Here is a 24,480-nt window from a genome sequence, read left to right as displayed (position 1 = left end):
GACTTCAGCTTGGGTCATGATCTTGGGGGGGAGCGGTCACTGCTCAGTGAAGAGTCTGTTTCTCCCTCTCCCTCTGGCACTGCCACTTCCCCTGCCCCCGCGCTCACATGCTACTCTCTCAAATGAATAAAATCTTAATTTTAAAAAGTTAAGTTTCCAAGGAAGCTTAGAGTTATTTGGTTACTAATGTAGATGGGAAAGGACAAAAAAAATTTTTTAACAGACTGCTTCAAAATAATTCAAAGTGTTTTTGAAAGCAAAGCAGAAGATTGTTGAGGACTCGCGATGAGATGGCCGACACTAGGGTATGTCAACACTTCATGCACAGTAACTGTGTGAGGTCATTCTTGGAGGTGACCTAGAATCGGGAATGAAATTTAGGTTTATGACATTGCACATTGCATCAGAAGATCTGTGTTTCTGGCAGAGAGGAGTGTGATGGCATTCAGTCCACTTCAGGTGGTAGAACAAAATTGATGTGGCTGAGATGCCCAGAGCCGCAGCTGTGTGCCAGGGGAAGCAGTTGAGTAAGTTATTAGCAAATATTTTTGACCGAGGTACTGAGCTAGGCATTCATGGAGACAGAATAAGATGTGGACCCTCTTGTGCTGGCACTTGCTTTACTCCAGGGTTTACATCTCCTCTGGGCTTCTCAGAACCAAATTGAACTTTGTCCCCTGCCCCAGCAGTGCATGAAATGGACTCTTGATTTCACTTCCTGGTACTCCTGCTCTGGTAGACAAGTAATAGCCTATTCCTGGGAGCGTGTGACTCTGTTGCTTTATATAGCAAAAGGGGCTTCGCAGGTATGCTTCAGTTAAGAACCTTGAAATGGGGATCATCCTAGATTTTCCACGTGGGCTCGTAACCACAAGGGTCTTTATAAGGGGGAAGGCAGAATGATCCATGTCAAAGATAGAAATAGTAGGCTGCTGGCTGTGGAGATGGTGGGGAGGGGTCATGAGTTGAGAAATGCAGGTAGCTTCTAGATGCTGGGAAAGGCAAGGAAACAGATTCTTACCTGGAGCCTCTAGAAGGAATGCAGCCTTGCAAAAACCTTGATTTTAGGACTTCTGACCTCCAGAACTAATCATAAATATGTGTTGTTTTAAGCCACTAAGGTTGTGATGATTTGTCACAGCAGTCCTAGGAAACTAATACGACTACATGTTAAGAAGTCAGAGTTTGGTTTTTGTTAGCATAAGTTACAGAAACTGGTTCAGGGATCCCTGGGTGGTGCAGCGGTTTGGCGCCTGCCTTTGACCCAGGGCACGATCCTGGAGACCTGGGATCGAATCCCACATCAGGCTCCCGGTGCATGGAGCCTGCTTCTCCCTCTGCCTGTGTCTCTGCCTCTCTCTCTCTCTCTCTCTCTCTATCATAAATAAATAAATTTTTTTAAAAATTAAAAAAAAAAAACTTTAAAAAAAAATAAAGAAACTGGTTCAGACTGACTTAAGAAAGAGAATCTGTTAGGGGAAATCCAGCTAGCTCACAGCTAGGACAGACAGGGAGCTAGAAATGCAGACTTAGAAGCAGATGCAGACCTCACAACTCTAGTGTCCAGCTAGCAAGAATTCCCCAACTATCTCATCCGGTTACCTCTGGCTTGAATAGGTCAGCTCCACCCTTTTTTCTGTTCTTGAATAGTTCACTTTGAGATTCCAGAACCAGGGAGGATAGTGGATAACTAAATTGTTTACACGCCTGCCTCTTGCCTAGGGGACAACAGTATAGCACACACACCCCTGCCCCGGACTGCCTTATGGAGGAAAGGGCTGGCTCTCCCAAAGGAAAGCCAATGTCAGGAAAAGGGCAGTGCAAGCCAGGTGGCCACACATCACATCTCTATGCCCCTCACGCAGGAATCCCATGCCATGCCTCACACTCTGCCCGTCTTTCTAGAGTCCTCATGGGACCACATTCTCCAGCCACACTGGACCACCCGATGTCTCCTCCTGCCAAGCACACTCAAACCACACACTCACCAGGACCCTGCCCTGCCCTTGCTTCTGGAAGATTCTACTCACAAGCATAAGCAAAGTGAAGTAAACCAGTCACAAAAAAGATAGTGTATAGTTCCACTTACATGAGATAGAGGAGCCAAAATCCTAGAGACAGAATAGAATGGTGGCAGCAAGGGGCTGGACGAGGGGATGGGAAGTTTGTGTTTAATGGGACAAGAGTTTGTTTGACAAGAGTTCTCTGAATGGATGACAGTGACAGTTGGACAGCATTCTGGATTTAATGCCACTGAAATGTACACTTAAAAATGATTACAATGATAAATTTTATGTTATTTGTATTTTACCACAATAAAAAAAATAAAATAATAAAGGGAGTGCATAAGCAAATCTCACCCTGATCAGGTCTCTCCTGATTGCTGCTGCTTCCCATCACTCACGTGCACTGCTAGCAAACTGCCTGTCCTGCTCTAGTTATTTGCATACTTCCTATTCTTTGAGGATAGGGATGAAGTCGTGGATTCCCAGAGTTGTACACATAAGGAGCCTCTCAACTAACTGGATCCTGGAGTATTTTTCCCTAATTGTCCTTTCTTCCACCATCCGATTGTCTTCTAATCAATACTTTATGATCCTTTCTGTCTTAGATTTTGAGCAAAACGTGGTCCTGGTGGCCTGTGGGCCATATACCACATCTGACAGCATCACGTACGACCCCCTGCTCGATCTGATCGCCATTATCAACCGCGATCAGCCGGATGTCTGTATCCTGGTAGGAAGCCCTCCGGGGACAGCTTCACTGGGAATAGCCACCAGCAGGAAAACTGGAAAGGAGACCTTAGGAAAAGGCCAGGGGTGCCTGGGTGGCTCAGTCGGTTAAGCATCCGACTCTTGGTTTCAGCTCAGGTCATGATCTCAGGGTCGTGGGATCAAGTCCCAAGTCGGGCTGTGTACTGAGTGAGGAGGCTGCTTTAGATTCTCTCTTCCCTCCACTCTGTTCCTCCCCTCCTCGTATGTGCTCTGTCTCAAATAAAAAGGTATTTTTAAAAAAGGAAAGAAAGGCCCAGTGTTGCAGGAGGCAGTATAACTGGTTATGGGGCCCTGGCAGCCTCCCTCCACCCAGGGTCACAGCCTTTGCCTATGATATTGGCCGGGCAGCCCCACCCCATCTGCTCCCTGTCCCAAGCTCTACAGATAGACCCTAGGCAGAGAACCACAGGGAGAGGGTGTATGAAGGCACTCATGGACATGTGTGGTTCTGATACCTTTGTTTCTCCCTCGGGCTTATTTGCAGTTTGGACCTTTCCTGGATGCCAAGCATGAACAGGTTGAGGTGAGTGACGGGGACTGGGAAGGGGAAGTGCCGGATACTTGTATCCAGTTGAGCCCTCACTATTTCCATATTTGGAGGTTTGTGTTGCATTTGTAACAGACCTAAATTAATCCCTGTGGCTAATCAGAAAAACATTGTAGCAGGGTGTTTTTATAAAGATACTGAATTTGAAGGCTTCATGTCACCAGGATACAAGGCCGTTTGGAAGCTGGGGGAAGGAAGTAGTCTGTAAGTCTGGTGTACCCCTGTGACACTTAGTGCTAAGGCCCAAGCATGCTCACACAGATGCAGGTGGCTGTGGCTCACTGAGCTGCTACCCTTGGCTCCATGACCCATGTCTTGCTGTCCTTTGGTGGAGAAAATACAAAAGGTCCTTCCCGGGACATCTCCCTGTCCAAAAGCTGGCACCTCCTATCCTCTGTCTCAGGATATTGTAACCTTCCATAGAAAGGATTTCCGAACACTTTTCCTTATAGTCTTTCTCTCAACTTACATTCTAGAAGATGAATCACTCCCCCCATCCCCTTTCCTGCCCCCAAAGAGACTGCTCCTTGAGGACAGAGACCATGGGTCTTTCATCTTCATGTGTTCTCCAGCTCCTCGCTCAACAGCTGGCCACTGGGGTCTACTCAGCACAGTGGCAAGTGAATAAAGCCTGTCTGGCCTCTGAATTGGTCTCCTTCCTTCTCTTGCAGAACTGCCTGCTCACAAGTCCATTTGAAGATATTTTCAAGCAGTGTCTGCGGACAATTATTGAAGGGACGCGAAGGTCAGAATTCAGAATGTTGGACAGAATCTTAGGCTGCCCAGTTTCTCCAGGGCTTCCCAGTGAGAAGCTAAACTGTCGGAAAGTAACAGTGGCTTCTGTCCCTTCATCCTTTTGAACCACAGAGATCAGATCCACCTCTTGACTCCCAAGTGTGCTGACGCCGGGTTAAGAGGCATCTTTGTAAAACACAAAGATAAACACACTTGACAGGAAAAGGCTGCTTGGACTTTCGCTCTTCCCTGGCTTGCTCTTTACTTCCTTCCTTTTCTTACTCTCTTTTGTAGAAATTCCTATTCCCTGGGAATCTTCCCAGCTGATTCTGAGAAGTGTTTGATGAGTTACCCAATGAAATCCCTAGGGGCCCCAAACATCTTGCTGCATGAGTGATTGTTTTGAGGTGTAGCCCAAGTTCCCCGGAGTCAGAGCTGCCCCACGTTTCATGGGGCACTGCCGGGGCCAGAGCAGGCCATGGTAGAGCCTGGGGGTGGGCAATGGGGAGGACCTTGAATCTTCACCATAGACCGACAAGCAGGAACTGCCAAGAGAGATTTCCAATTCTAATTTGAGAGAAAAGGCTCTATTCCAGGAAGGGTCTAGAACTACAAGTAGGAAGTTCTTCAGGAAGCTAACCTCCTCACTTCCTGTCTCTCTTCCTCCAGGGCCAGGGTTTGAAAGGAATTGGTAGAGGTTATAGATCTCCTCCTCCAGGGACTTGCCTGCCAGTAGCTGAGCTCACAGAAGATAAACATTCCGAGGCTAAGCTTTTAAGAACAAATCTGTAACAAAGGTGGTTTTTAAAACAAGATGTATAATCTTCCACCCATTGGCCGTGAGAACTGATCCCAGAACCGATTAGGTTAGTCGTAATACTACCTTCTTGTATGGGCAGCAGGGCCAGTCTGGCAGGCCTGGGGGACTGGGGAGCAATACCCCCTAACTTGCTGGAAGCCAGGGGACTTGAGTCTGTTGTGTCTGGGTCTGTCCCTTCCCCACTCCCTCCCTCAAATGAAGGTAGTACAGATGCTCCCCTTTTGCCCCCCACATTTGTTGTGACACTGCTGAGTTCATCAGACCTGGAGAGCACATAGTGCTCCTCAGAGATCCACCCACCCCACCAACTGCCAGGAGCAGGGCTGTGTCCCTGTTCTGCTGGGTCCCCTGGGGATGGGCAGGGACTGCATAGCAGAGCCCCAGCAGGCCCCCAGCGAGCCGGGTGTTCTCAGTGCGACATTGGGTTCTGTTTTTGGTTCCTCGCTCCGTGTGGTGGTGACAGCAGTGGGACAAACAAACAACAAACCAGGGATTGTTACTGTGGGGTGAGTGCCCAGCGCTGCCAGGCACTTTCATCTATAGTCAGTCTGTCCCTCTGGGCAGGGGGAGCTGCCCCACCCTGCCCAAAACAGTATATAAGTATCCGTGCTGGGGAAACTTATTTTTTATTCCCAAGAGACCAGAAATGCAGAGCACAAAGTTGATTTATCAGCCAAAGCCAGAACTGTAGAGGAAGCACCCCCTCCACAGAGAGCCAAGCTGCAGAGTCCAGAGGGAGCGGCTGTGGCTGCAAGGACCCTCCCACTGGGAGGCACGAGCTTGTGCAATGCTCAGCATAGTTAAAATTTTCTTTCAGATCCCTCCCCCTGCAGCCACTTCATAACCATGAGCAGGAGGGCTGTTTCCTCCTTAACCATTGCTCTTCTGGCACCTTCGCTGAAACAGCAGCTCCCCCACCAACAGAGGCTGACTGAACCTCTGGCTTTTGTGTCCATCACAGACTGAGCCTGCGGGGTCTGGAGTGCAGCTAGTCCCATGCAGCTCAGCCCCAGCTTTGTTTGGGTAATAAGTGTACTTTTCCGAGTCAAAGGGACTGCAACTAATGTGCAAAGTACCCATGGTCTCAAGACCTTGGTTTCCTGTTGCAAAAGTCTCAGTTCCCACGCTGAGCTGATACCACAGACAAGTGACCAATGTGATCAAATCACCAGTACATTTATCCTGTAGGAAAGGCAGCTGTGGAGCTGTACTTGGGTCTGGGAAGGCCATACATTTTAAGCAAGACAGGGAGCTGGCAGTGATCGTTGTTGGTGGGTTTTAAACATGCCCTCAAAGTGATACTTTGCACTTGTTTATAATAAGCCCCTCTGCCAAGCACAGCTGAGGGAATCAAGGAAATGGGATCTTTCTTCCTTTCCTCTTTGGTGTGGCTGAGGAGGACAAACAGGTCCCAGAGTTACGGATTTTTCTTCACTAATATGTTGTACCCCAGAGATTCTCCTGCCTCCATCAAAGGAAATCTATACTTTTACTGTTGCTGTTAAATACTCCTGTTGCTTTTGCAAGATAGCCTGCCGAAAAAAACAGGGGCCATTGTCTCCCTATGCGAGAGTTAAGGGGCTCGGAGAGACCCCAGTTGCTCTCTTCCCCCATCCTCTAAAGGGGCCTCTGTCCGTTGTTGTAATTGGGACCCGGTATTCTGGTAGGAAGGTGCAGTGTGATCCCTAAGCATGAAGGCAGTGTGTGGGTCAGGTCAGCCTGCCTGGTGTCTTCCTGGGAAAGAGCCCCCATCAGGGAGACTAATTAATGCTAAGCCATGTCTGCATGCATAGCGTGTAGAATCAGAACATAGGTTTCAGTTCTGGCTGCAGGGTTCTTGATTCTTTAGGCAAAACCTCATCTTTCTAGATTTCCTATATCCCAATTTCTTCTCCCCCTTTCCTACCAAATGGCCCCATCCTCTCCCCAGTGGAACCCCACCCAGAGCCAGGAGAAAGCATGTCCTGGGTGACCTGAGCCCTGTTGAGGTAGGTGTGTGGAAACAAAGACAAATTGTCTTTTGCTCACAGCATCCCATGGGAACAGTACATCTCCTCCTAGAATTGAGTTCAGAAACTCTTCCCTGGATGGAGGCTCTTGTCTTGAGCTCTGACATTTCCAGTCTGTTGTCCAGCTGTTCTAACTCAGCTGCTTTCATTTTCTCCCTCTTCTGATGGTTTCTCAACAAAGCAGCTCTGGCTCCCATCTCGTCTTTGTCCCATCCGTGAGGGATGTGCACTGTGAGCCCGTGTATCCACAGCCACCTTTCAGCTACTCCGACCTGGCTCGAGAAGACAGAAAGGTACCAGCATCTCCTCCCTGACCAGCATGCAGCCAGAATCAGTGACCCCCTCTGGCCCCTCAGTGGAGGGCAGAGATGCCTTTTTGGGGCAGGGCCTGAATCCTCAGCTTCTTTTTTTCCTTTTTTTATTTTTATTTTTTCTAAAGATTTTATTTATTTTTTTATGACAGAGAGAGAGAGGCAGAGACATAGGCAGAGGGAAAAGCAGGCTCCATGCAGGGGGCCCAGTGTGGGACTCAGTATCAGAACTCTGGGATCACACCCTGAGCTTCAGCAGACACTCAACTGCTGAGCCACCCAGGCATCCCTCAACTTCTTTTTTTTAACAGACAGATGTATCTGTGATGTACTGTGCATCAGTTTGGCCCCCATTTCAATGCTCTCCCCACCCCCAGGAGACATATAGAGACATATACCCTCCCCCGAGGAAGAAGTTTCTAGCTTTTGTGCACAAATGTTTGTCTCGGGATGCCTGGGTGGCTCAGTGATTGAGCATCTGTCTTTGGCTCAGGTTGTGATCCCGGGGTCCTGGGATCGAGTCCTACATCGGGCTCTCCACAGGAAGCCTACTTCTCTCTCTGCCTGTGTCTCTGCCCCGCTCTGTGTGTCTTTCATGAATAAATAAGTAAAATCTCTAAAAAAAAAAAAAAAAAAAATTTTTGTCTCATTCCCTCTCATTTTAGCGAGTGCACTTCGTGTCTGAGCCCTGCAACCTCTCCATAAACGGGGTGATCTTTGGCCTGACATCCACAGATCTGCTGTTCCACATGGGAGCCGAAGAGATTAGTAGGTGGGACACGGTTCCAGTCTAGCAGGCGGGACACTGGCTCTCAGGACCCTGGGCCTTTCTTCAACCAAGAGACTCAAGGGGCTGCTTGGCAGTCTGTACTAGGGAAATCCTTAGAGCAGCCCTTTGTGGCAGACCCTGTGGCTATTCAAGTTTCTCTGTTCCTGGAGGGGGCAAGTGGATGCTTTTGTTGCTGCTAGCACTTGCCTGTAGATTGTTGGACCCCAGAGAACCATGGCCATCCAGCTTTGTGCTTCATTTATAATCACAAAAGTTCATCTCCTTTTCCTTACCTCCCACATTCAGGGCCTAAACAGTAGTAAGTGTCCCTGCTCATGGAGGATGAACTGCAGAGCTACTCAGGGGATGTGGGTCTGCAGAGAATCAGACCGAGCCTTGCCTACTGATATAGGTTTAGCAGTTCCTCCATCGTGTGAAGCAATGTGTGTGTTAGGCGAGATGGGCGTGTGCTTGTTGGCTGAGGTTTGAGGTGCAAGGGTCACCCTGACTATATACGCTCACTGCACGTTGGTGCACTCCATACACATTCTTGCACAATACAGCTTTGGCCAAAAGCCTGAGGGATCATGAGGGATGCCCGCTCTTTCCCCTCGCAGCCTGAGAGCCTGCTCCCCTTCTCAGGTGGGAATAGACTGAGCACTTGTGGATGGGTCTTTAAATTTCCCCAGAGGTACCCTCCATCCCTGTGTCCTGGCCACATAGTATCTCCCTGGTTTATTAAGTCCTCCCCAAAGAGAAATAGGAGTTGAGGAACAAGGCTCTGCATTCCATTTCTTGCTTCTCTTCCTGCCCCAGTGCTTCTGGAACTTCAGACAGACTCAGCCGAATCCTTAAGCACATCCTGACCCAGAGGAGGTAAGTTCACTCATGGGAATGACTAGCCAGGACAAGTGTGCTGTGGGGTCTGGTGCTCTGATAGATTTGATTGGAAGTACCTTCCTTGGGCCACTACCAGGGAACCCCATCCTCATGATGATAAGCCTGCCTTGTCTTCCCTAAATACAGGGAGGAACAGGAGAGACGGTCTGTGAAAGCTCGGGAACCAGTGACCTAGAGGGAAGCCATGTGGGAATAGAGGGCCCCAAATCAGCCACTGCTGACTATTTTTCTCCCATCTCTAGCTACTACCCACTCTACCCTCCTCAGGAAGACATGGCCATTGACTATGAGAATTTCTACATCTATGCACAGTTGCCCATCACCCCAGACATCCTCATTATTCCATCAGAGCTGAAATACTTCGTGAAGGTAGGTTTGAAGTCTGCTTTTTCCCAGAAACACCAGGACCAAGTCTGACTTTCCCTTCTAGACCATTGGTCCCCACTCTTCATGCTAGGGACAGTGCCCTCTCTCTGGGAGAGGTGGAAAAGGACTCGAAAACTAATCTGTTAGGGATGTCTGGGTGGCTCAGCAGTTGAGTGTTTGCCTTTGGCCCAGGGCGTGATCCTGGAGTCCCGGGATCAAATCCCACATCAGGCTCCCTGCATGGAGCCTGCTTCTCCCTCTGCCTATGTCTCTGCCTCTCTCTCTCTCTCTCTCTCTCTCTCTCGTCTGTCATGAATAAATAAAAGAGAGAGAGAGAGAGAGAACTAATCTGTTAATAACACATTTAAGTTAAAGCCGCCCCCTGCTCCCTTGTACCCACCCTGGTGCTCAGTCAGCCAACCTGGGAGTCCCATGGGTGGGTAGGAAGCCCCTCAAATGGTGGTTGTCACGTGGGGCTGTGTCAGGGTGACCTGGGAACGTTACACACATGCACTTGCCTGCCTCCGCTGCCCCTTGCCTGAATTTGGGTGTGATCTCCAGGGGAGGCTCAGCCATGAGAACTTTTTTTTTTTTTTTTTTTAAGATTTTTAGTTACTAGGGGATACCTGGGTGGCTCAACAGTTTAGAGCCTGCCTTCGGCGTGATCTCCAGGGCGTGATCCTGGAGTTCCAGGATTGAGTCCCACATCGGGCTCCCTACATGGAGCTTGCTTCTCCCTCTGTCCCTCTCTCTTTCTCACTCTCTCTGTGTCCTTGTGAATAAATAAAACCTTTTTTTAAAAAAAAAAAAGATTTTTAGTTAGTTATTCATGAAAGAGAGAGAGGTGGAGACATAGAGGGAGAAGCAGCCTCCCTGTGGAGAGCCTGATATGGGACATGATCCCAGGACCCCAGGATCATGACCTGAGCCAAAGGCAAATGCTCAACCACTGAGCCACCCAGGCGTCCCTCAGCCATCAGAACTTTGAAGAAGCTCTTGGGTCATTCCTATCTTTGCCACCCGAGTTGGATCCCTCATAATAGATCTACTCAACCAGTAGCCCTCTTGCCAAACCAGAGACAGTTCAACCTCAAGGGGTAAAAATTTGTTCCCATGTTGGAACACAGTAACCAGATCAGGTTTGTCTTCAAGTCTGGAAGCTGGTTGTTACCCCTCTGTATTCTGCTTCAGGGGCTCAGAAGGAATTCAGCATTTTCCAATAGTAAATTCACCTTGTAGGCTTGAGATGTGTTTAGTTGCCTTCCTTTACACTTTCTAAACCTCTCTCTGGGATCTGATGGTTAGATGAGTCCTGCTCTCTCACATCGGCCCCTTTGCTTTCCCCAGGACGTCCTTGGCTGTGTCTGTGTGAATCCCGGGCGCCTCACCAAAGGGCAGGTTGGGGGCACCTTCGGTCGGCTCTTCCTCAGGAGGCAGCAGGCCGTGGGCAGGGAAGGGAGGCAGAGTCCGTGCACTGCCGCCCAGGTGGTCAGGATCTGACGCCCGTGCTCACAGACATCTGGGATCCCAGCCATCGAGAGGTAGAGGAGAGAGGACAGCCAGCTGGAGAGGAGAAGCTGTGGGGCGTGGACCCAGCGGGCAAGGCCTTGTGCAGCTGGGCCTTGACTCTTAGTCAAGCTGCTCTGGCAGAAAGCTGTTGTTTCTTCCTGGACCCACAGTCCAGAGCGAACTGGCTGTGGATGCAGCCTGCTCAGAAAAGACAAGACGACTTTGTGATTTTCTACATGAATCAGACACAGAAATGACTTTTGGAGAAATAAAAGTCAATTCTGAGGGTGACTTTGGAGTTTCATTCTTCGGCTCTTGCTCTTTCCTGGCAGTAAACAAAGAACAGTGCCTCCTTGACCTGTGCCCAGAGAAGGCAGAGCATCTGTCACCCTGGGTTTCTGTCCGGTCACCGCCCTGACCCACCCAAGGCCCCTGTGGCCTCTGCCGAGGAGATGGTGCTGGGCCAGGCCACGGAGCCAGGTTGCAGAGTGAGCAGCTGGCTGCACGCCTCGCCCTTCCCGGCGCAGCCCTTGCATGCGTGTTGTGGTCTCAGCCTGACCTCTGCATCTGGAGGGGGCAGCCTCATGGAGCCCTGCCAAAGCAGGATTCCTGGGTACCAACCCTGCCAAGCTGCTCAGCACACAGTGCTCGCCCACGGCCTGGAGCCCTTGGCCAGGCGGGGCCCTTTAAGGTCCCTGGACATCTCCTATGTCCTGGCATTTGAGGAGAGGCTGTCACTGGCTAAACATGGCCCGGGTTTCTGCCCAAAGCTGGACTCCTGAACTGAGAGAAGTGTGCAAGGGAATGGCAGATGTGATGCCCACACCCTGAGTCAGAGATAAATAGATGACTGAGCAGTGTCCAACCTTTGCCTCCCACCTCAGACAGTGAGGTGGAATCCACAGCAGATCCAACCGGGTTTGGGTGAAACTGGTCTCCCTTTGAAAACAAGGCAGCTGCGGTTTTGTCTCATTCATTTTATAGGCGCCTCCTCTGAACACAAGGACCAGAGACAAGCCCCAGCTTGGGGAGCTGACTTTCCCTCCTCAAGATCCCCTGCATGGGAAGCACCCAGCCACGGGGCCAAGGGCTACATGGGTCTCTGTAGCATTTTGGGAAGCTGGGCCTCTCTTCCACAACCTCCAACAGTTGTCCCCCAGTTCAAGAATAGCATTTACGGGGACGCCTGGGTGGCTCAGTGGTTTGGTGCCTGCCTACAGCCCAGGGCATGATCCTGGAGACCTGGGATCGAGTCCTACGTCGGGCTCCCTGCATGGAGCCTGCTTCTCCCTCTGCCTGTGTCTCTGCCTCTCTCTCCTTGTCTCTCATGAATAAATAAATAAAATCTTAAAAAAAAAAAAATAGCATTTACGTTTCCACCAACCTCGGTGTTGGCAAAACCCTGCCCTCCTTCCCCCCACCTTGGAAAACCCTTGCTTGGGAAGATGAGCCAACAGGCCCTTGGCCACGATAAACCAGGCTCTGAGCCCTTATCACATGAGCCCATGCGTGGCTCTTAGGGACCCATGGCTCTTGCCAATTACGTTCATGATGCTGCTGAGGAGGCTTTGTGGAGACTCATCACACCTTGGTCCCCACTGGGTAAGATACAAAGCCCCCTGACCCCCTTATTACAGACAGCAAGATCCAGAGGCCCCGTGGGATGGGGCAGCTGGCAGAGGGGGAGGAAAGTCCTGCATGGGGTGGGGAGGCATGTGTGGGGCAGAGGGAGGTGGGGTGCAGCCTCCAGCCTCTGGGGGAGAAAGCTGGAGCTCAGCATGAATGGAAGCGCATGCCCGTTGCCTGGATACAAGTCGTGTGACCGTTGGAATGATCCTGGAGGGCCAGAGCAGGCATTTAAAACTCAAACAGAAAGCAGGATGCAAACCCCAGATTGCAGACAGCTCTGGTTGGGGAGTGCCTCTCCACCACCAAACTGTCTCTTTCCCTCTTGTCTGGAAGTCAGTACCTGGGACTGCCAAACTGGCTGCTCCTAGGTCCCTTTCTAGCTGGGTCGCTAATTTCCTGAATCATTGTCCCTCTTGCTCAAGTAGGGCTCTTGCCCCTGCCTGTGCCAGGCACACGACCTCTGGTGTCAGGCTCTGGGAGGGGTGTCGGTGGGAAGGGGGCAGAAAGCCTAGGAGCTGGGGCTGGGCCAGGGCTCCTGGGACCCTCCTACCTTGGAACCCCCTTCTGTTTGGTGGCATGTCCCCTGGTCCTGGCTGTGCCTGTCCCCTTGAGACACAAGCCTAAGAGTGGAGCAGATGGTGAGCAAAATCCCTGTGCTCTCACCAAGTTTCCTGGCTCCATGTCCCAGACCTCATGCCCGAGGAGGGCCACTGCCTCTTCCTCACTCACAGGTGCTGGTAGCCTGAGGCTGCCCTCCTTTTACTCTTGCATGGCCATCCTGTAGGATTCAGGCTCTGTCTCCAGGAAGGTCAGGGGAGAGCTGCCAAGGGGGACCCCAGTGAGATCTAAGAAGGAAGCTGGGGGATTGGAGGGGCAGAGGCACCCAGAGGAGGGCTGGGACAGGGCCATGACTCTGCTCCTTGGGGCCTCGATCTTGCTCTGCCTCTGCAATGACTTTGGGCTTGGCGTTTCCTTTCCCTTGACCTGGGGTCACCCAGCCTGGCTCAGCCCGTCTTGCAGCTTCCCCTGTTGCTGGGAGTAGCCTTCTGGGCTGATTTTTCATTTCTGTTTGGTACATATTTCCTTTCCCCTGGCTGAGCCCCCCGAGAGCCAGTCCTGGTTGGCCACACAGGGCGTCTTCCTCCACACTTGAGCCTTCTAACTAATGAGACATGAAGGGCCTTGACTGGCTGGGAGGAGGGGGGAGGGTTTTTTTAAAAAACATTTTAAAAATTAGTGAGATATGTGACCAGCATCAACTTTACCATCTTACCATGTACCATTCAGTGGGTTTTAGCACATTCACAAGGTCATATAAACATCATTACTATTGAATTCCAGAGGCTTTCCATCACCTCTGAAAAGCCACACCCCCATTAGCAGGCACTCTGCACCCCTGGTCACCCCCATCCTCTGGAAAAGAGACCTACTTTCCACCTCCACAGACTTGTCTGTTCTGGACACATCACACAAGTGGAATCACAATTCATAATGCTCTGCGTCTGGCTTCTCTAAGCATCATGTTTTCAAGGGTCATCCACGTTGTCACAGGTGTCAGGAGTTCGTTTCTTTCTTCCCTCGTTTTTTTGTTTTTTGTTTTTTTTTAAGATTTTATTTATTCATGAGAGACACAGAGAGAGAGAGAGAGAGAGGTGGAGACACAGGCAGAGGGAGAAGCAGGCTCCATGCAGGGAGCCCGACGTGGGACTCGATCCCCGGTCTCCAGGATCACGCCCTGGGCCAAAGGCGGCACTAAACCACTCAGCCCCCCGGGCTGCCCTCTTTCTTCCCTCATTTGAGTGATATTCCATCATACAGATAGTGTTTTCTTTTCTCACCCATTGGGTAATGGACACTGGGGCTGTTTCCCCTTTCTGGCTGTTGTGAATGATGCTCCAGGGTCGGAACATCCGTCTTCAGTGCTCTCATTACAAACCCTGGCATGGGAGGGAAGGGGCTTTAGGTTTATGGGGGAAGGGAATGCAAGGAAGGAGGAGGACAAGAGGAGGAAGGGGAGGGGCAGAGAGGGACAAAATGAAGCTCTGCCTGGGATGAAGCTTTGGAGCCAGATGGTGAAGTAAGGAATGCCTTGGAGAGGAGTTTGGACTTGATTCACCCCAGGGAACTTTGGAAGGCTTCTGAGTAGAATGGAAGGACAGTATGGAACCTGCATCTTAGGAAGGCCTGGCAGTGCCACAGAGGACAGTGTGGAGCTAAGAGAGGCTGGAGGCCAAAGACACTCTAAGAGCTATGGGAAGACAGAGCCACCTGGTACCCACTCTCTGTTCCCATGGAAACAGGACCCCGGTTTCCCTGTGGGCAACCACCCCTCCTCCACACTCCTCCTTTGTCTAAACCAAGCAGCACGTTGCACCTCCCTGGCCTCAGTGAATGGCCAAGGATAAGCATGACCAAAGACAGTCCAAACAATAACTCCAGGACTTCTGCAGAAATGGTAGAAAAGACACAGCCAAAAGGTGGAGCTGCTGCAGCCATCTTGCCACAATGAGGGAAACCCATCCTGAATAGGGACTAACCCAGAGGACACATTGCCAGGAGTTAGGGAGAGGTTAGCACCAGGCCACGTTGTCTGAGCTCTGATGAAGCTAGCCCCCACCCTCCAAAATCTAAGCCACAAATACCACCCCCGCTTTTTCTTAAACTAGTGGGAATTGAATTTTCTGTCATTTGCAACCAAAACAATGAGGGCCTGATCCAGGACAGAAGGACTAGGATGACTGCCAGAGGACAAACGGAGAAAAACACAGTTCAGATGGGAAGGTGAGGGAGTTAACATTTCTGAGGATGTTCTGTGTGCACTTAGAGATTATGTCAAACTCTCCCAACAAACCCTGCTGACAGGTGCTAAGAGGTTGGAGGGCAGCCTGGGTGGCTCAGCGGTTTAAGCACCTGCCTTTGGCCCAGGGCGTGATCCTGGAGTCCCAGGATCGAGTCCCATGTCAGACTCCCTGCATGGAGCCTGCGCCTCCCTCTGCCTGTGTCTCTGTCTCTGTCTCTCTCTGTCTATCATGAATAAATAAATAAAATAGTTTAAAAAAAAAAGTGATGGAGCTGGATTTAAGCTCCAAGTGCTTTGTCTCTCTGCCCTGCCATGCTGACCAACTGGCACACAGCAAAGACACACCTCAGAATAGATCTACTCAACCAGTAGCCCTCTTGCCAAACCAGAGACAGTTCAACCTCAAGGGGTAAAAATTTGTTCCCATGTTGGAACACAGTAACCAGATCAGGTTTGTCTTCAAGTCTGGAAGCTGGTTGTTACCCCTCTGTATTCTGCTTCAGGGGCTCAGAAGGAATTCAGCATTTTCCAATAGTAAATTCACCTTGTAGGCTTGAGATGTGTTTAGTTGCCTTCCTTTACACTTTCTAAACCTCTCTCTGGGATCTGATGGTTAGATGAGTCCTGCTCTCTCACATCGGCCCCTTTGCTTTCCCCAGGACGTCCTTGGCTGTGTCTGTGTGAATCCCGGGCGCCTCACCAAAGGGCAGGTTGGGGGCACCTTCGGTCGGCTCTTCCTCAGGAGGCAGCAGGCCGTGGGCAGGGAAGGGAGGCAGAGTCCGTGCACTGCCGCCCAGGTGGTCAGGATCTGACGCCCGTGCTCACAGACATCTGGGATCCCAGCCATCGAGAGGTAGAGGAGAGAGGACAGCCAGCTGGAGAGGAGAAGCTGTGGGGCGTGGACCCAGCGGGCAAGGCCTTGTGCAGCTGGGCCTTGACTCTTAGTCAAGCTGCTCTGGCAGAAAGCTGTTGTTTCTTCCTGGACCCACAGTCCAGAGCGAACTGGCTGTGGATGCAGCCTGCTCAGAAAAGACAAGACGACTTTGTGATTTTCTACATGAATCAGACACAGAAATGACTTTTGGAGAAATAAAAGTCAATTCTGAGGGTGACTTTGGAGTTTCATTCTTCGGCTCTTGCTCTTTCCTGGCAGTAAACAAAGAACAGTGCCTCCTTGACCTGTGCCCAGAGAAGGCAGAGCATCTGTCACCCTGGGTTTCTGTCCGGTCACCGCCCTGACCCACCCAAGGCCCCTGTGGCCTCTGCCGAGGAGATGGTGCTGGGCCAGGCCACGGAGCCAGGTTGCAGAGTGAGCAGCTGGCTGCACGCCTCGCCCTTCCCGGCGCAGCCCTTGCATGCGTGTTGTGGTCTCAGCCTGACCTCTGCATCTGGAGGGGGCAGCCTCATGGAGCCCTGCCAAAGCAGGATTCCTGGGTACCAACCCTGCCAAGCTGCTCAGCACACAGTGCTCGCCCACGGCCTGGAGCCCTTGGCCAGGCGGGGCCCTTTAAGGTCCCTGGACATCTCCTATGTCCTGGCATTTGAGGAGAGGCTGTCACTGGCTAAACATGGCCCGGGTTTCTGCCCAAAGCTGGACTCCTGAACTGAGAGAAGTGTGCAAGGGAATGGCAGATGTGATGCCCACACCCTGAGTCAGAGATAAATAGATGACTGAGCAGTGTCCAACCTTTGCCTCCCACCTCAGACAGTGAGGTGGAATCCACAGCAGATCCAACCGGGTTTGGGTGAAACTGGTCTCCCTTTGAAAACAAGGCAGCTGCGGTTTTGTCTCATTCATTTTATAGGCGCCTCCTCTGAACACAAGGACCAGAGACAAGCCCCAGCTTGGGGAGCTGACTTTCCCTCCTCAAGATCCCCTGCATGGGAAGCACCCAGCCACGGGGCCAAGGGCTACATGGGTCTCTGTAGCATTTTGGGAAGCTGGGCCTCTCTTCCACAACCTCCAACAGTTGTCCCCCAGTTCAAGAATAGCATTTACGGGGACGCCTGGGTGGCTCAGTGGTTTGGTGCCTGCCTACAGCCCAGGGCATGATCCTGGAGACCTGGGATCGAGTCCTACGTCGGGCTCCCTGCATGGAGCCTGCTTCTCCCTCTGCCTGTGTCTCTGCCTCTCTCTCCTTGTCTCTCATGAATAAATAAATAAAATCTTAAAAAAAAAAAAATAGCATTTACGTTTCCACCAACCTCGGTGTTGGCAAAACCCTGCCCTCCTTCCCCCCACCTTGGAAAACCCTTGCTTGGGAAGATGAGCCAACAGGCCCTTGGCCACGATAAACCAGGCTCTGAGCCCTTATCACATGAGCCCATGCGTGGCTCTTAGGGACCCATGGCTCTTGCCAATTACGTTCATGATGCTGCTGAGGAGGCTTTGTGGAGACTCATCACACCTTGGTCCCCACTGGGTAAGATACAAAGCCCCCTGACCCCCTTATTACAGACAGCAAGATCCAGAGGCCCCGTGGGATGGGGCAGCTGGCAGAGGGGGAGGAAAGTCCTGCATGGGGTGGGGAGGCATGTGTGGGGCAGAGGGAGGTGGGGTGCAGCCTCCAGCCTCTGGGGGAGAAAGCTGGAGCTCAGCATGAATGGAAGCGCATGCCCGTTGCCTGGATACAAGTCGTGTGACCGTTGGAATGATCCTGGAGGGCCAGAGCAGGCATTTAAAACTCAAACAGAAAGCAGGATGCAAACCCCAGATTGCAGACAGCTCTGGTTGGGGAGTGCCTCTCCACCACCAAACTGTCTCTTTCCCTCTTGTCTGGAAGTCAGTACCTGGGACTGCCAAACTGGCTGCTCCTAGGTCCCTTTCTAGCTGGGTCGCTAATTTCCTGAATCATTGTCCCTCTTGCTCAAGTAGGGCTCTTGCCCCTGCCTGTGCCAGGCACACGACCTCTGGTGTCAGGCTCTGGGAGGGGTGTCGGTGGGAAGGGGGCAGAAAGCCTAGGAGCTGGGGCTGGGCCAGGGCTCCTGGGACCCTCCTACCTTGGAACCCCCTTCTGTTTGGTGGCATGTCCCCTGGTCCTGGCTGTGCCTGTCCCCTTGAGACACAAGCCTAAGAGTGGAGCAGATGGTGAGCAAAATCCCTGTGCTCTCACCAAGTTTCCTGGCTCCATGTCCCAGACCTCATGCCCGAGGAGGGCCACTGCCTCTTCCTCACTCACAGGTGCTGGTAGCCTGAGGCTGCCCTCCTTTTACTCTTGCATGGCCATCCTGTAGGATTCAGGCTCTGTCTCCAGGAAGGTCAGGGGAGAGCTGCCAAGGGGGACCCCAGTGAGATCTAAGAAGGAAGCTGGGGGATTGGAGGGGCAGAGGCACCCAGAGGAGGGCTGGGACAGGGCCATGACTCTGCTCCTTGGGGCCTCGATCTTGCTCTGCCTCTGCAATGACTTTGGGCTTGGCGTTTCCTTTCCCTTGACCTGGGGTCACCCAGCCTGGCTCAGCCCGTCTTGCAGCTTCCCCTGTTGCTGGGAGTAGCCTTCTGGGCTGATTTTTCATTTCTGTTTGGTACATATTTCCTTTCCCCTGGCTGAGCCCCCCGAGAGCCAGTCCTGGTTGGCCACACAGGGCGTCTTCCTCCACACTTGAGCCTTCTAACTAATGAGACATGAAGGGCCTTGACTGGCTGGGAGGAGGGGGGAGGGTTTTTTTAAAAAACATTTTAAAAATTAGTGAGATATGTGACCAGCATCAACTTTACCATCTTACCATGTACCATTCAGTGGGTTTTAGCACATTCACAAGGTCATATAAACATCATTACTATTGAATTCCAGAGGCTTTCCATCACCTCTGAAAAGCCACACCCCCATTAGCAGGCACTCTGCACCCCTGGTCACCCCCATCCTCTGGAAAAGAGACCTACTTTCCACCTCCACAGACTTGTCTGTTCTGGACACATCACACAAGTGGAATCACAATTCATAATGCTCTGCGTCTGGCTTCTCTAAGCATCATGTTTTCAAGGGTCATCCACGTTGTCACAGGTGTCAGGAGTTCGTTTCTTTCTTCCCTCGTTTTTTTGTTTTTTGTTTTTTTTTTAAGATTTTATTTATTCATGAGAGACACAGAGAGAGAGAGAGAGAGAGGTGGAGACACAGGCAGAGGGAGAAGCAGGCTCCATGCAGGGAGCCCGACGTGGGACTCGATCCCCGGTCTCCAGGATCACGCCCTGGGCCAAAGGCGGCACTAAACCACTCAGCCCCCCGGGCTGCCCTCTTTCTTCCCTCATTTGAGTGATATTCCATCATACAGATAGTGTTTTCTTTTCTCACCCATTGGGTAATGGACACTGGGGCTGTTTCCCCTTTCTGGCTGTTGTGAATGATGCTCCAGGGTCGGAACATCCGTCTTCAGTGCTCTCATTACAAACCCTGGCATGGGAGGGAAGGGGCTTTAGGTTTATGGGGGAAGGGAATGCAAGGAAGGAGGAGGACAAGAGGAGGAAGGGGAGGGGCAGAGAGGGACAAAATGAAGCTCTGCCTGGGATGAAGCTTTGGAGCCAGATGGTGAAGTAAGGAATGCCTTGGAGAGGAGTTTGGACTTGATTCACCCCAGGGAACTTTGGAAGGCTTCTGAGTAGAATGGAAGGACAGTATGGAACCTGCATCTTAGGAAGGCCTGGCAGTGCCACAGAGGACAGTGTGGAGCTAAGAGAGGCTGGAGGCCAAAGACACTCTAAGAGCTATGGGAAGACAGAGCCACCTGGTACCCACTCTCTGTTCCCATGGAAACAGGACCCCGGTTTCCCTGTGGGCAACCACCCCTCCTCCACACTCCTCCTTTGTCTAAACCAAGCAGCACGTTGCACCTCCCTGGCCTCAGTGAATGGCCAAGGATAAGCATGACCAAAGACAGTCCAAACAATAACTCCAGGACTTCTGCAGAAATGGTAGAAAAGACACAGCCAAAAGGTGGAGCTGCTGCAGCCATCTTGCCACAATGAGGGAAACCCATCCTGAATAGGGACTAACCCAGAGGACACATTGCCAGGAGTTAGGGAGAGGTTAGCACCAGGCCACGTTGTCTGAGCTCTGATGAAGCTAGCCCCCACCCTCCAAAATCTAAGCCACAAATACCACCCCCGCTTTTTCTTAAACTAGTGGGAATTGAATTTTCTGTCATTTGCAACCAAAACAATGAGGGCCTGATCCAGGACAGAAGGACTAGGATGACTGCCAGAGGACAAACGGAGAAAAACACAGTTCAGATGGGAAGGTGAGGGAGTTAACATTTCTGAGGATGTTCTGTGTGCACTTAGAGATTATGTCAAACTCTCCCAACAAACCCTGCTGACAGGTGCTAAGAGGTTGGAGGGCAGCCTGGGTGGCTCAGCGGTTTAAGCACCTGCCTTTGGCCCAGGGCGTGATCCTGGAGTCCCAGGATCGAGTCCCATGTCAGACTCCCTGCATGGAGCCTGCGCCTCCCTCTGCCTGTGTCTCTGTCTCTGTCTCTCTCTGTCTATCATGAATAAATAAATAAAATAGTTTAAAAAAAAAAGTGATGGAGCTGGGATTTAAGCTCCAAGTGCTTTGTCTCTCTGCCCTGCCATGCTGACCAACTTGGCACACAGCAAAGACACACTCAGAAGGAGTTGGAGGTAGCAGTCCAGGTGCCCGGGAGCCCAGCAGAGTTGGGGGAGTTCAAGGAGGGTTGTTTGGGGGGGATGCCTGGGACTACTGGGGCAGGTTGGGACTAAGGGGGACACCCAAATGGCTACTGGGCTGAGCTATTGGGTGACAGGAGCAGCACTCTGGTGAGGGGTGGGACTGGACTGATTGATCTGGGAGTTGCCCGCCTAAAGCTCACCGCACTCAAAAACTAGAGGACTAGGAGGTACTGCGGGTCTGGCTGAGGAGCAGGGAGCTGGAAGTGGAACTGACACTGCTGGCCTCCCAGTCTGGAGGTCACTGAGGTGGCTGTCATGGAGGCAGGGCTCCATCAGCTGCACTCGGGCTTTTGGGTCCCTTTGTCACCCTGGCCTCCATCGTTCTGGTTCCCTATCCCTGAGCAGCCAGGTCTGTTTGCTCCCTCCGGTCTGCTTCTACCTGGGCCCACAGCCAGTTCCAGATTCCCCCCACTCGACCCACCCTCCTGGGGTCCCAGGCTCCCTGCCACCCTGCCCTCCACAACCTGCCTGACAGCTGAAAGGCCAGCAGCTGCCTGGGCCAAGGGGTGCCTCGAAGGTCTCTGGGACAGCTGCTGCCCTGTGACCCTGCTGACCCTCTGCTCCCTGCACGCTGCTGCCTGAGGGCCCAGCCAAGCCCGTCTCCTCTGCCCACTCCATCACTCCCAGATCTTTGCAGGCTCTAAAGCATCTATACTAAGAAAGACCTCAAAGGTTGAGTCAGCAGGCCCCACTGCTCCCTCCAGGAGCAGGAGAAGAACCAGGCCAGAATCTAGAAGGCATAGCCATTCCTGATCCCGGCAGGTCCTTCCCAAGGCTTGCATTCCCCTCGAGACTCTGTTCTCTTCAAATGCTCTGTCCCTTAGGACACTTCTATAGGAGTGGTTTGCTTCTGGGGATGGATGTGGAAGGGCTAGGAGTCAAGGGCAGGAGAACTCGGAGAATTAATTGTGTATTACATACACACACAGCGATCTGGCCCCTCCACTCCTCTGCTATCCATGTCCCATCCCATGGGTAACCCCCTCCCCATGAATCCATCAGGATGCCTGCTTCCTGAGAGCAGGGAGCCTGTCCCATACCTGTGCAATGCATCGTGGGCAATAGGCCCACGGGAGATACCTGCAGAAGGAACGCCTTCCCTTCCACCTTCCCAGACAGGTGCCTAGAGAGAAGGAAGCAGGAGTGCCTCTGCCCCTGGTGTGTGGACCTGGAGCTGAGCCCATCAGTTCCCACACCTGCTCCTGTTTGCAAACACTAGCTGCGGGCCCACTCTGTGTCAAGATGGCATCAGGATGGCTTCGGGACACAGAGGTAAACCGAACACACAATGTCTGTTCCACCCAGAGCTCCCGTCCAGTGCAGAAACTGCAAACAAGCAAACACCAGGCAGAGATGCAGGCAAATGCTGTGGAGAAAACCAAGGTGGGCAGAGCACAGACAGAGAAGCCCTTGCCTCTAGGCTCTTACTTCCCAAACCCTGTCTCCTCTCTGCCCCCTTCTGGTTGTCCCAAACATCATGCCATTTATTCACTGATCTAGTAGTTAGCTCAGCTCATCAGTTACCTGCTACGTTTCACACACTCTGGGGGAGACCCTGGTGGCTACCATCTGGTGGGGGGTGGACATGAATCTGTTGCCAGTGGCACAGAGGGTAGTCCAGAGTTTCTCCAAAGGTATCAAGGGGACTTGACATGAACTGGGGGTGCGGAAGTCTTCCCTCGGGGAGAGATGCAGCAGCCCAGCAGGATGCGCTAGGGAGGTGGTCAGATGAGGCCAGGGACCGGGCATGCGCAAGGCGGCTGCCCCTGCTACAGAGGGAGAGGGGGCAGGGGAAGCCCTGCTCAAGGATCATGGGCCAGGATGTGTGTAAGCAAGGGTATGTGGGTGCAGAATGGGCAGGTGGCATATCATCTTCACCCTTAGAATCCTCCACCTCCCTTGGTGGCCCCACTGACCTCCTTTCCCTCTCTCACCCACTCCACCCTGAGTCATCACCCTGGATTGGGCTCGACCTTTCCTTCTCCTCACTGCATGGGCCCTGTGGCTAGTCTGTCACCAAATTCCAATCTTTTTGGGTTTTTTTTTTTTTTTAAGATTTTAGTTATTTATTCATGAGAGATACAGAGAGAGGCAGAGACATAGGCAGAGAGAAAAGCAGGCTCCATGCAGGGAGCCCCACGTGGGACTCAATTCCAGGACTCCAGGATCACGCCCTGGGCCAAAGGCAGGCACCAAACAGCTGAGCCACCCAGACATCCCAATTCCAATCTTTCTATTTTATTACCTCCAACTCTGGCTTTTATGCCACAGCTCAGAGCCAAGTTCTGCCTCTTTCCTGAACCAACTGTCTCCGGAGTGGCCCCTGCCTCCGATCAGGTCTCCCTCCAGATCCCCCCTTCTGAAGCCACCTTACTAAGCAAAACTATGCAGCCAGTCCACAGAGAAGAAACTAGGAATGGCCCTGAAGCCAGTGCAAAGATGGCCAAACTCAGCGTAAGAAAATCACAAACTAAAACTCCACTGAGGCTTTTTTGGCTTGGTTTAATTTTTCCCTTGCAGGCTGGCAGAGATCATAGAGCTTGAGAACCAGGCACTGGTGAGGCTGAGGAGGAAGGGGCCCTGCAGTGTGAACAGGGGCCTGGTACCCAGCATATCCCCTAGAAGGACCAATAGACAGAGCTGACCAAATGACAACTGCAAGTGCCCTTTTACCCTTAGGCACGTAGCAAGTATTCTGCAGCTGTGCTCACATGTGTGTGAATGGACATCCGTAGAAGGTGACTCACTGCAGCCCTGCTTGTCACAGGAGAGGGCTGGGAAAAACCGAGAGGTCCACTGGCTGAAACCAACTAGGTATACTCTGACACCCTGGAATACTAGACAGCAGCCTCAAAGTGAAACTGGGGACATTTTCTGTGTGCTGATATGGGGTAGTCAAACATATAATGTTAACCGGAAAAAAATAAGGTGCAGAACAATGAGAAGAGCAGAAGCTTATGAGCTGTGGTTTCTCAGACTCCCTACAGAGTCACCTCCCCTGCCTGACAGCAGAGACTGTCCTCTCCCCAAAGCCACCAGGACCTGCAGTACTTGGGGGGCTCTCCTTGCCTATATATTGCTATTTGAGTTAAATCAATCAATCAATCAATCAATCAATCAATCAATCCTTGGATGGCTCAGCAGTTTACTGCCTGCCTTCGGCCCAGGGCATGATCCTGGAGGCCCGGGATCGAGTCCCACATTGGGCTCCCTGCGTGGAGCCTGCTCCTCCCTCTGCCTGTGTCTCTACCTCTGTTTCTCTCTGTGTCTTTCATGAATAAATTTAAAAATCTGAAAAACTAAAAACTAGGGCATCCCGGATGGCTCAGCAGTTTAGCGCTGCCTTGGGCCCAGGGCCTGATCCTGGAGATCCGGGATTGAGTCCCGCTTCAGGCTTCCTACATGGAGCCTGCTTCTCCCTCTGCCTATGTCTCTGCCTCTCTCTCTCCTCTCTGTGTACTCTCATGAATGAATAAATAAAATCTTTAAAAAATATAAATAAAAAATAAATAAATAAATAATTAATAAATAAATAAATAAATAATGAGAGGGGCTCTGCTTGCACAGGCGAAGAGTATCTCTAGAAGTGTTTATAAGAAGCTGATGAAGCTGGTTGTCCCCGAGGAGA

General features: G+C 51.7%; 1 protein-coding gene across 1 annotated transcript in view; it reads left to right on the top strand.

Annotated features, from left to right (window-relative positions):
• The window catches only part of POLA2 (DNA polymerase alpha 2, accessory subunit), a 30,203-nt gene extending 19,172 nt beyond the window's left edge, over positions 1-11,031 (top strand). The window contains exons 11-18 of the mRNA XM_041722994.1: positions 2,612-2,736; positions 3,259-3,297; positions 3,993-4,066; positions 7,070-7,178; positions 7,862-7,968; positions 8,782-8,841; positions 9,108-9,234; positions 10,579-11,031. Of these exons, the coding sequence (XP_041578928.1) occupies positions 2,612-2,736; positions 3,259-3,297; positions 3,993-4,066; positions 7,070-7,178; positions 7,862-7,968; positions 8,782-8,841; positions 9,108-9,234; positions 10,579-10,731 (794 nt within the window). The 3' untranslated portion in view covers positions 10,732-11,031. The remainder of the gene's footprint in view (positions 1-2,611; positions 2,737-3,258; positions 3,298-3,992; positions 4,067-7,069; positions 7,179-7,861; positions 7,969-8,781; positions 8,842-9,107; positions 9,235-10,578) is intronic.
• The last annotated feature ends 13,449 nt before the right edge of the window (positions 11,032-24,480 follow it).

This window comes from Vulpes lagopus, chromosome 11, assembly GCF_018345385.1.
Source record: "Vulpes lagopus strain Blue_001 chromosome 11, ASM1834538v1, whole genome shotgun sequence".
In the NCBI taxonomy this organism is placed as follows: Eukaryota; Metazoa; Chordata; class Mammalia; order Carnivora; family Canidae; genus Vulpes; species Vulpes lagopus.
Note: the sequence above shows the minus strand (reverse complement) of the source record. Positions and strands in the feature narration are given on the sequence as shown.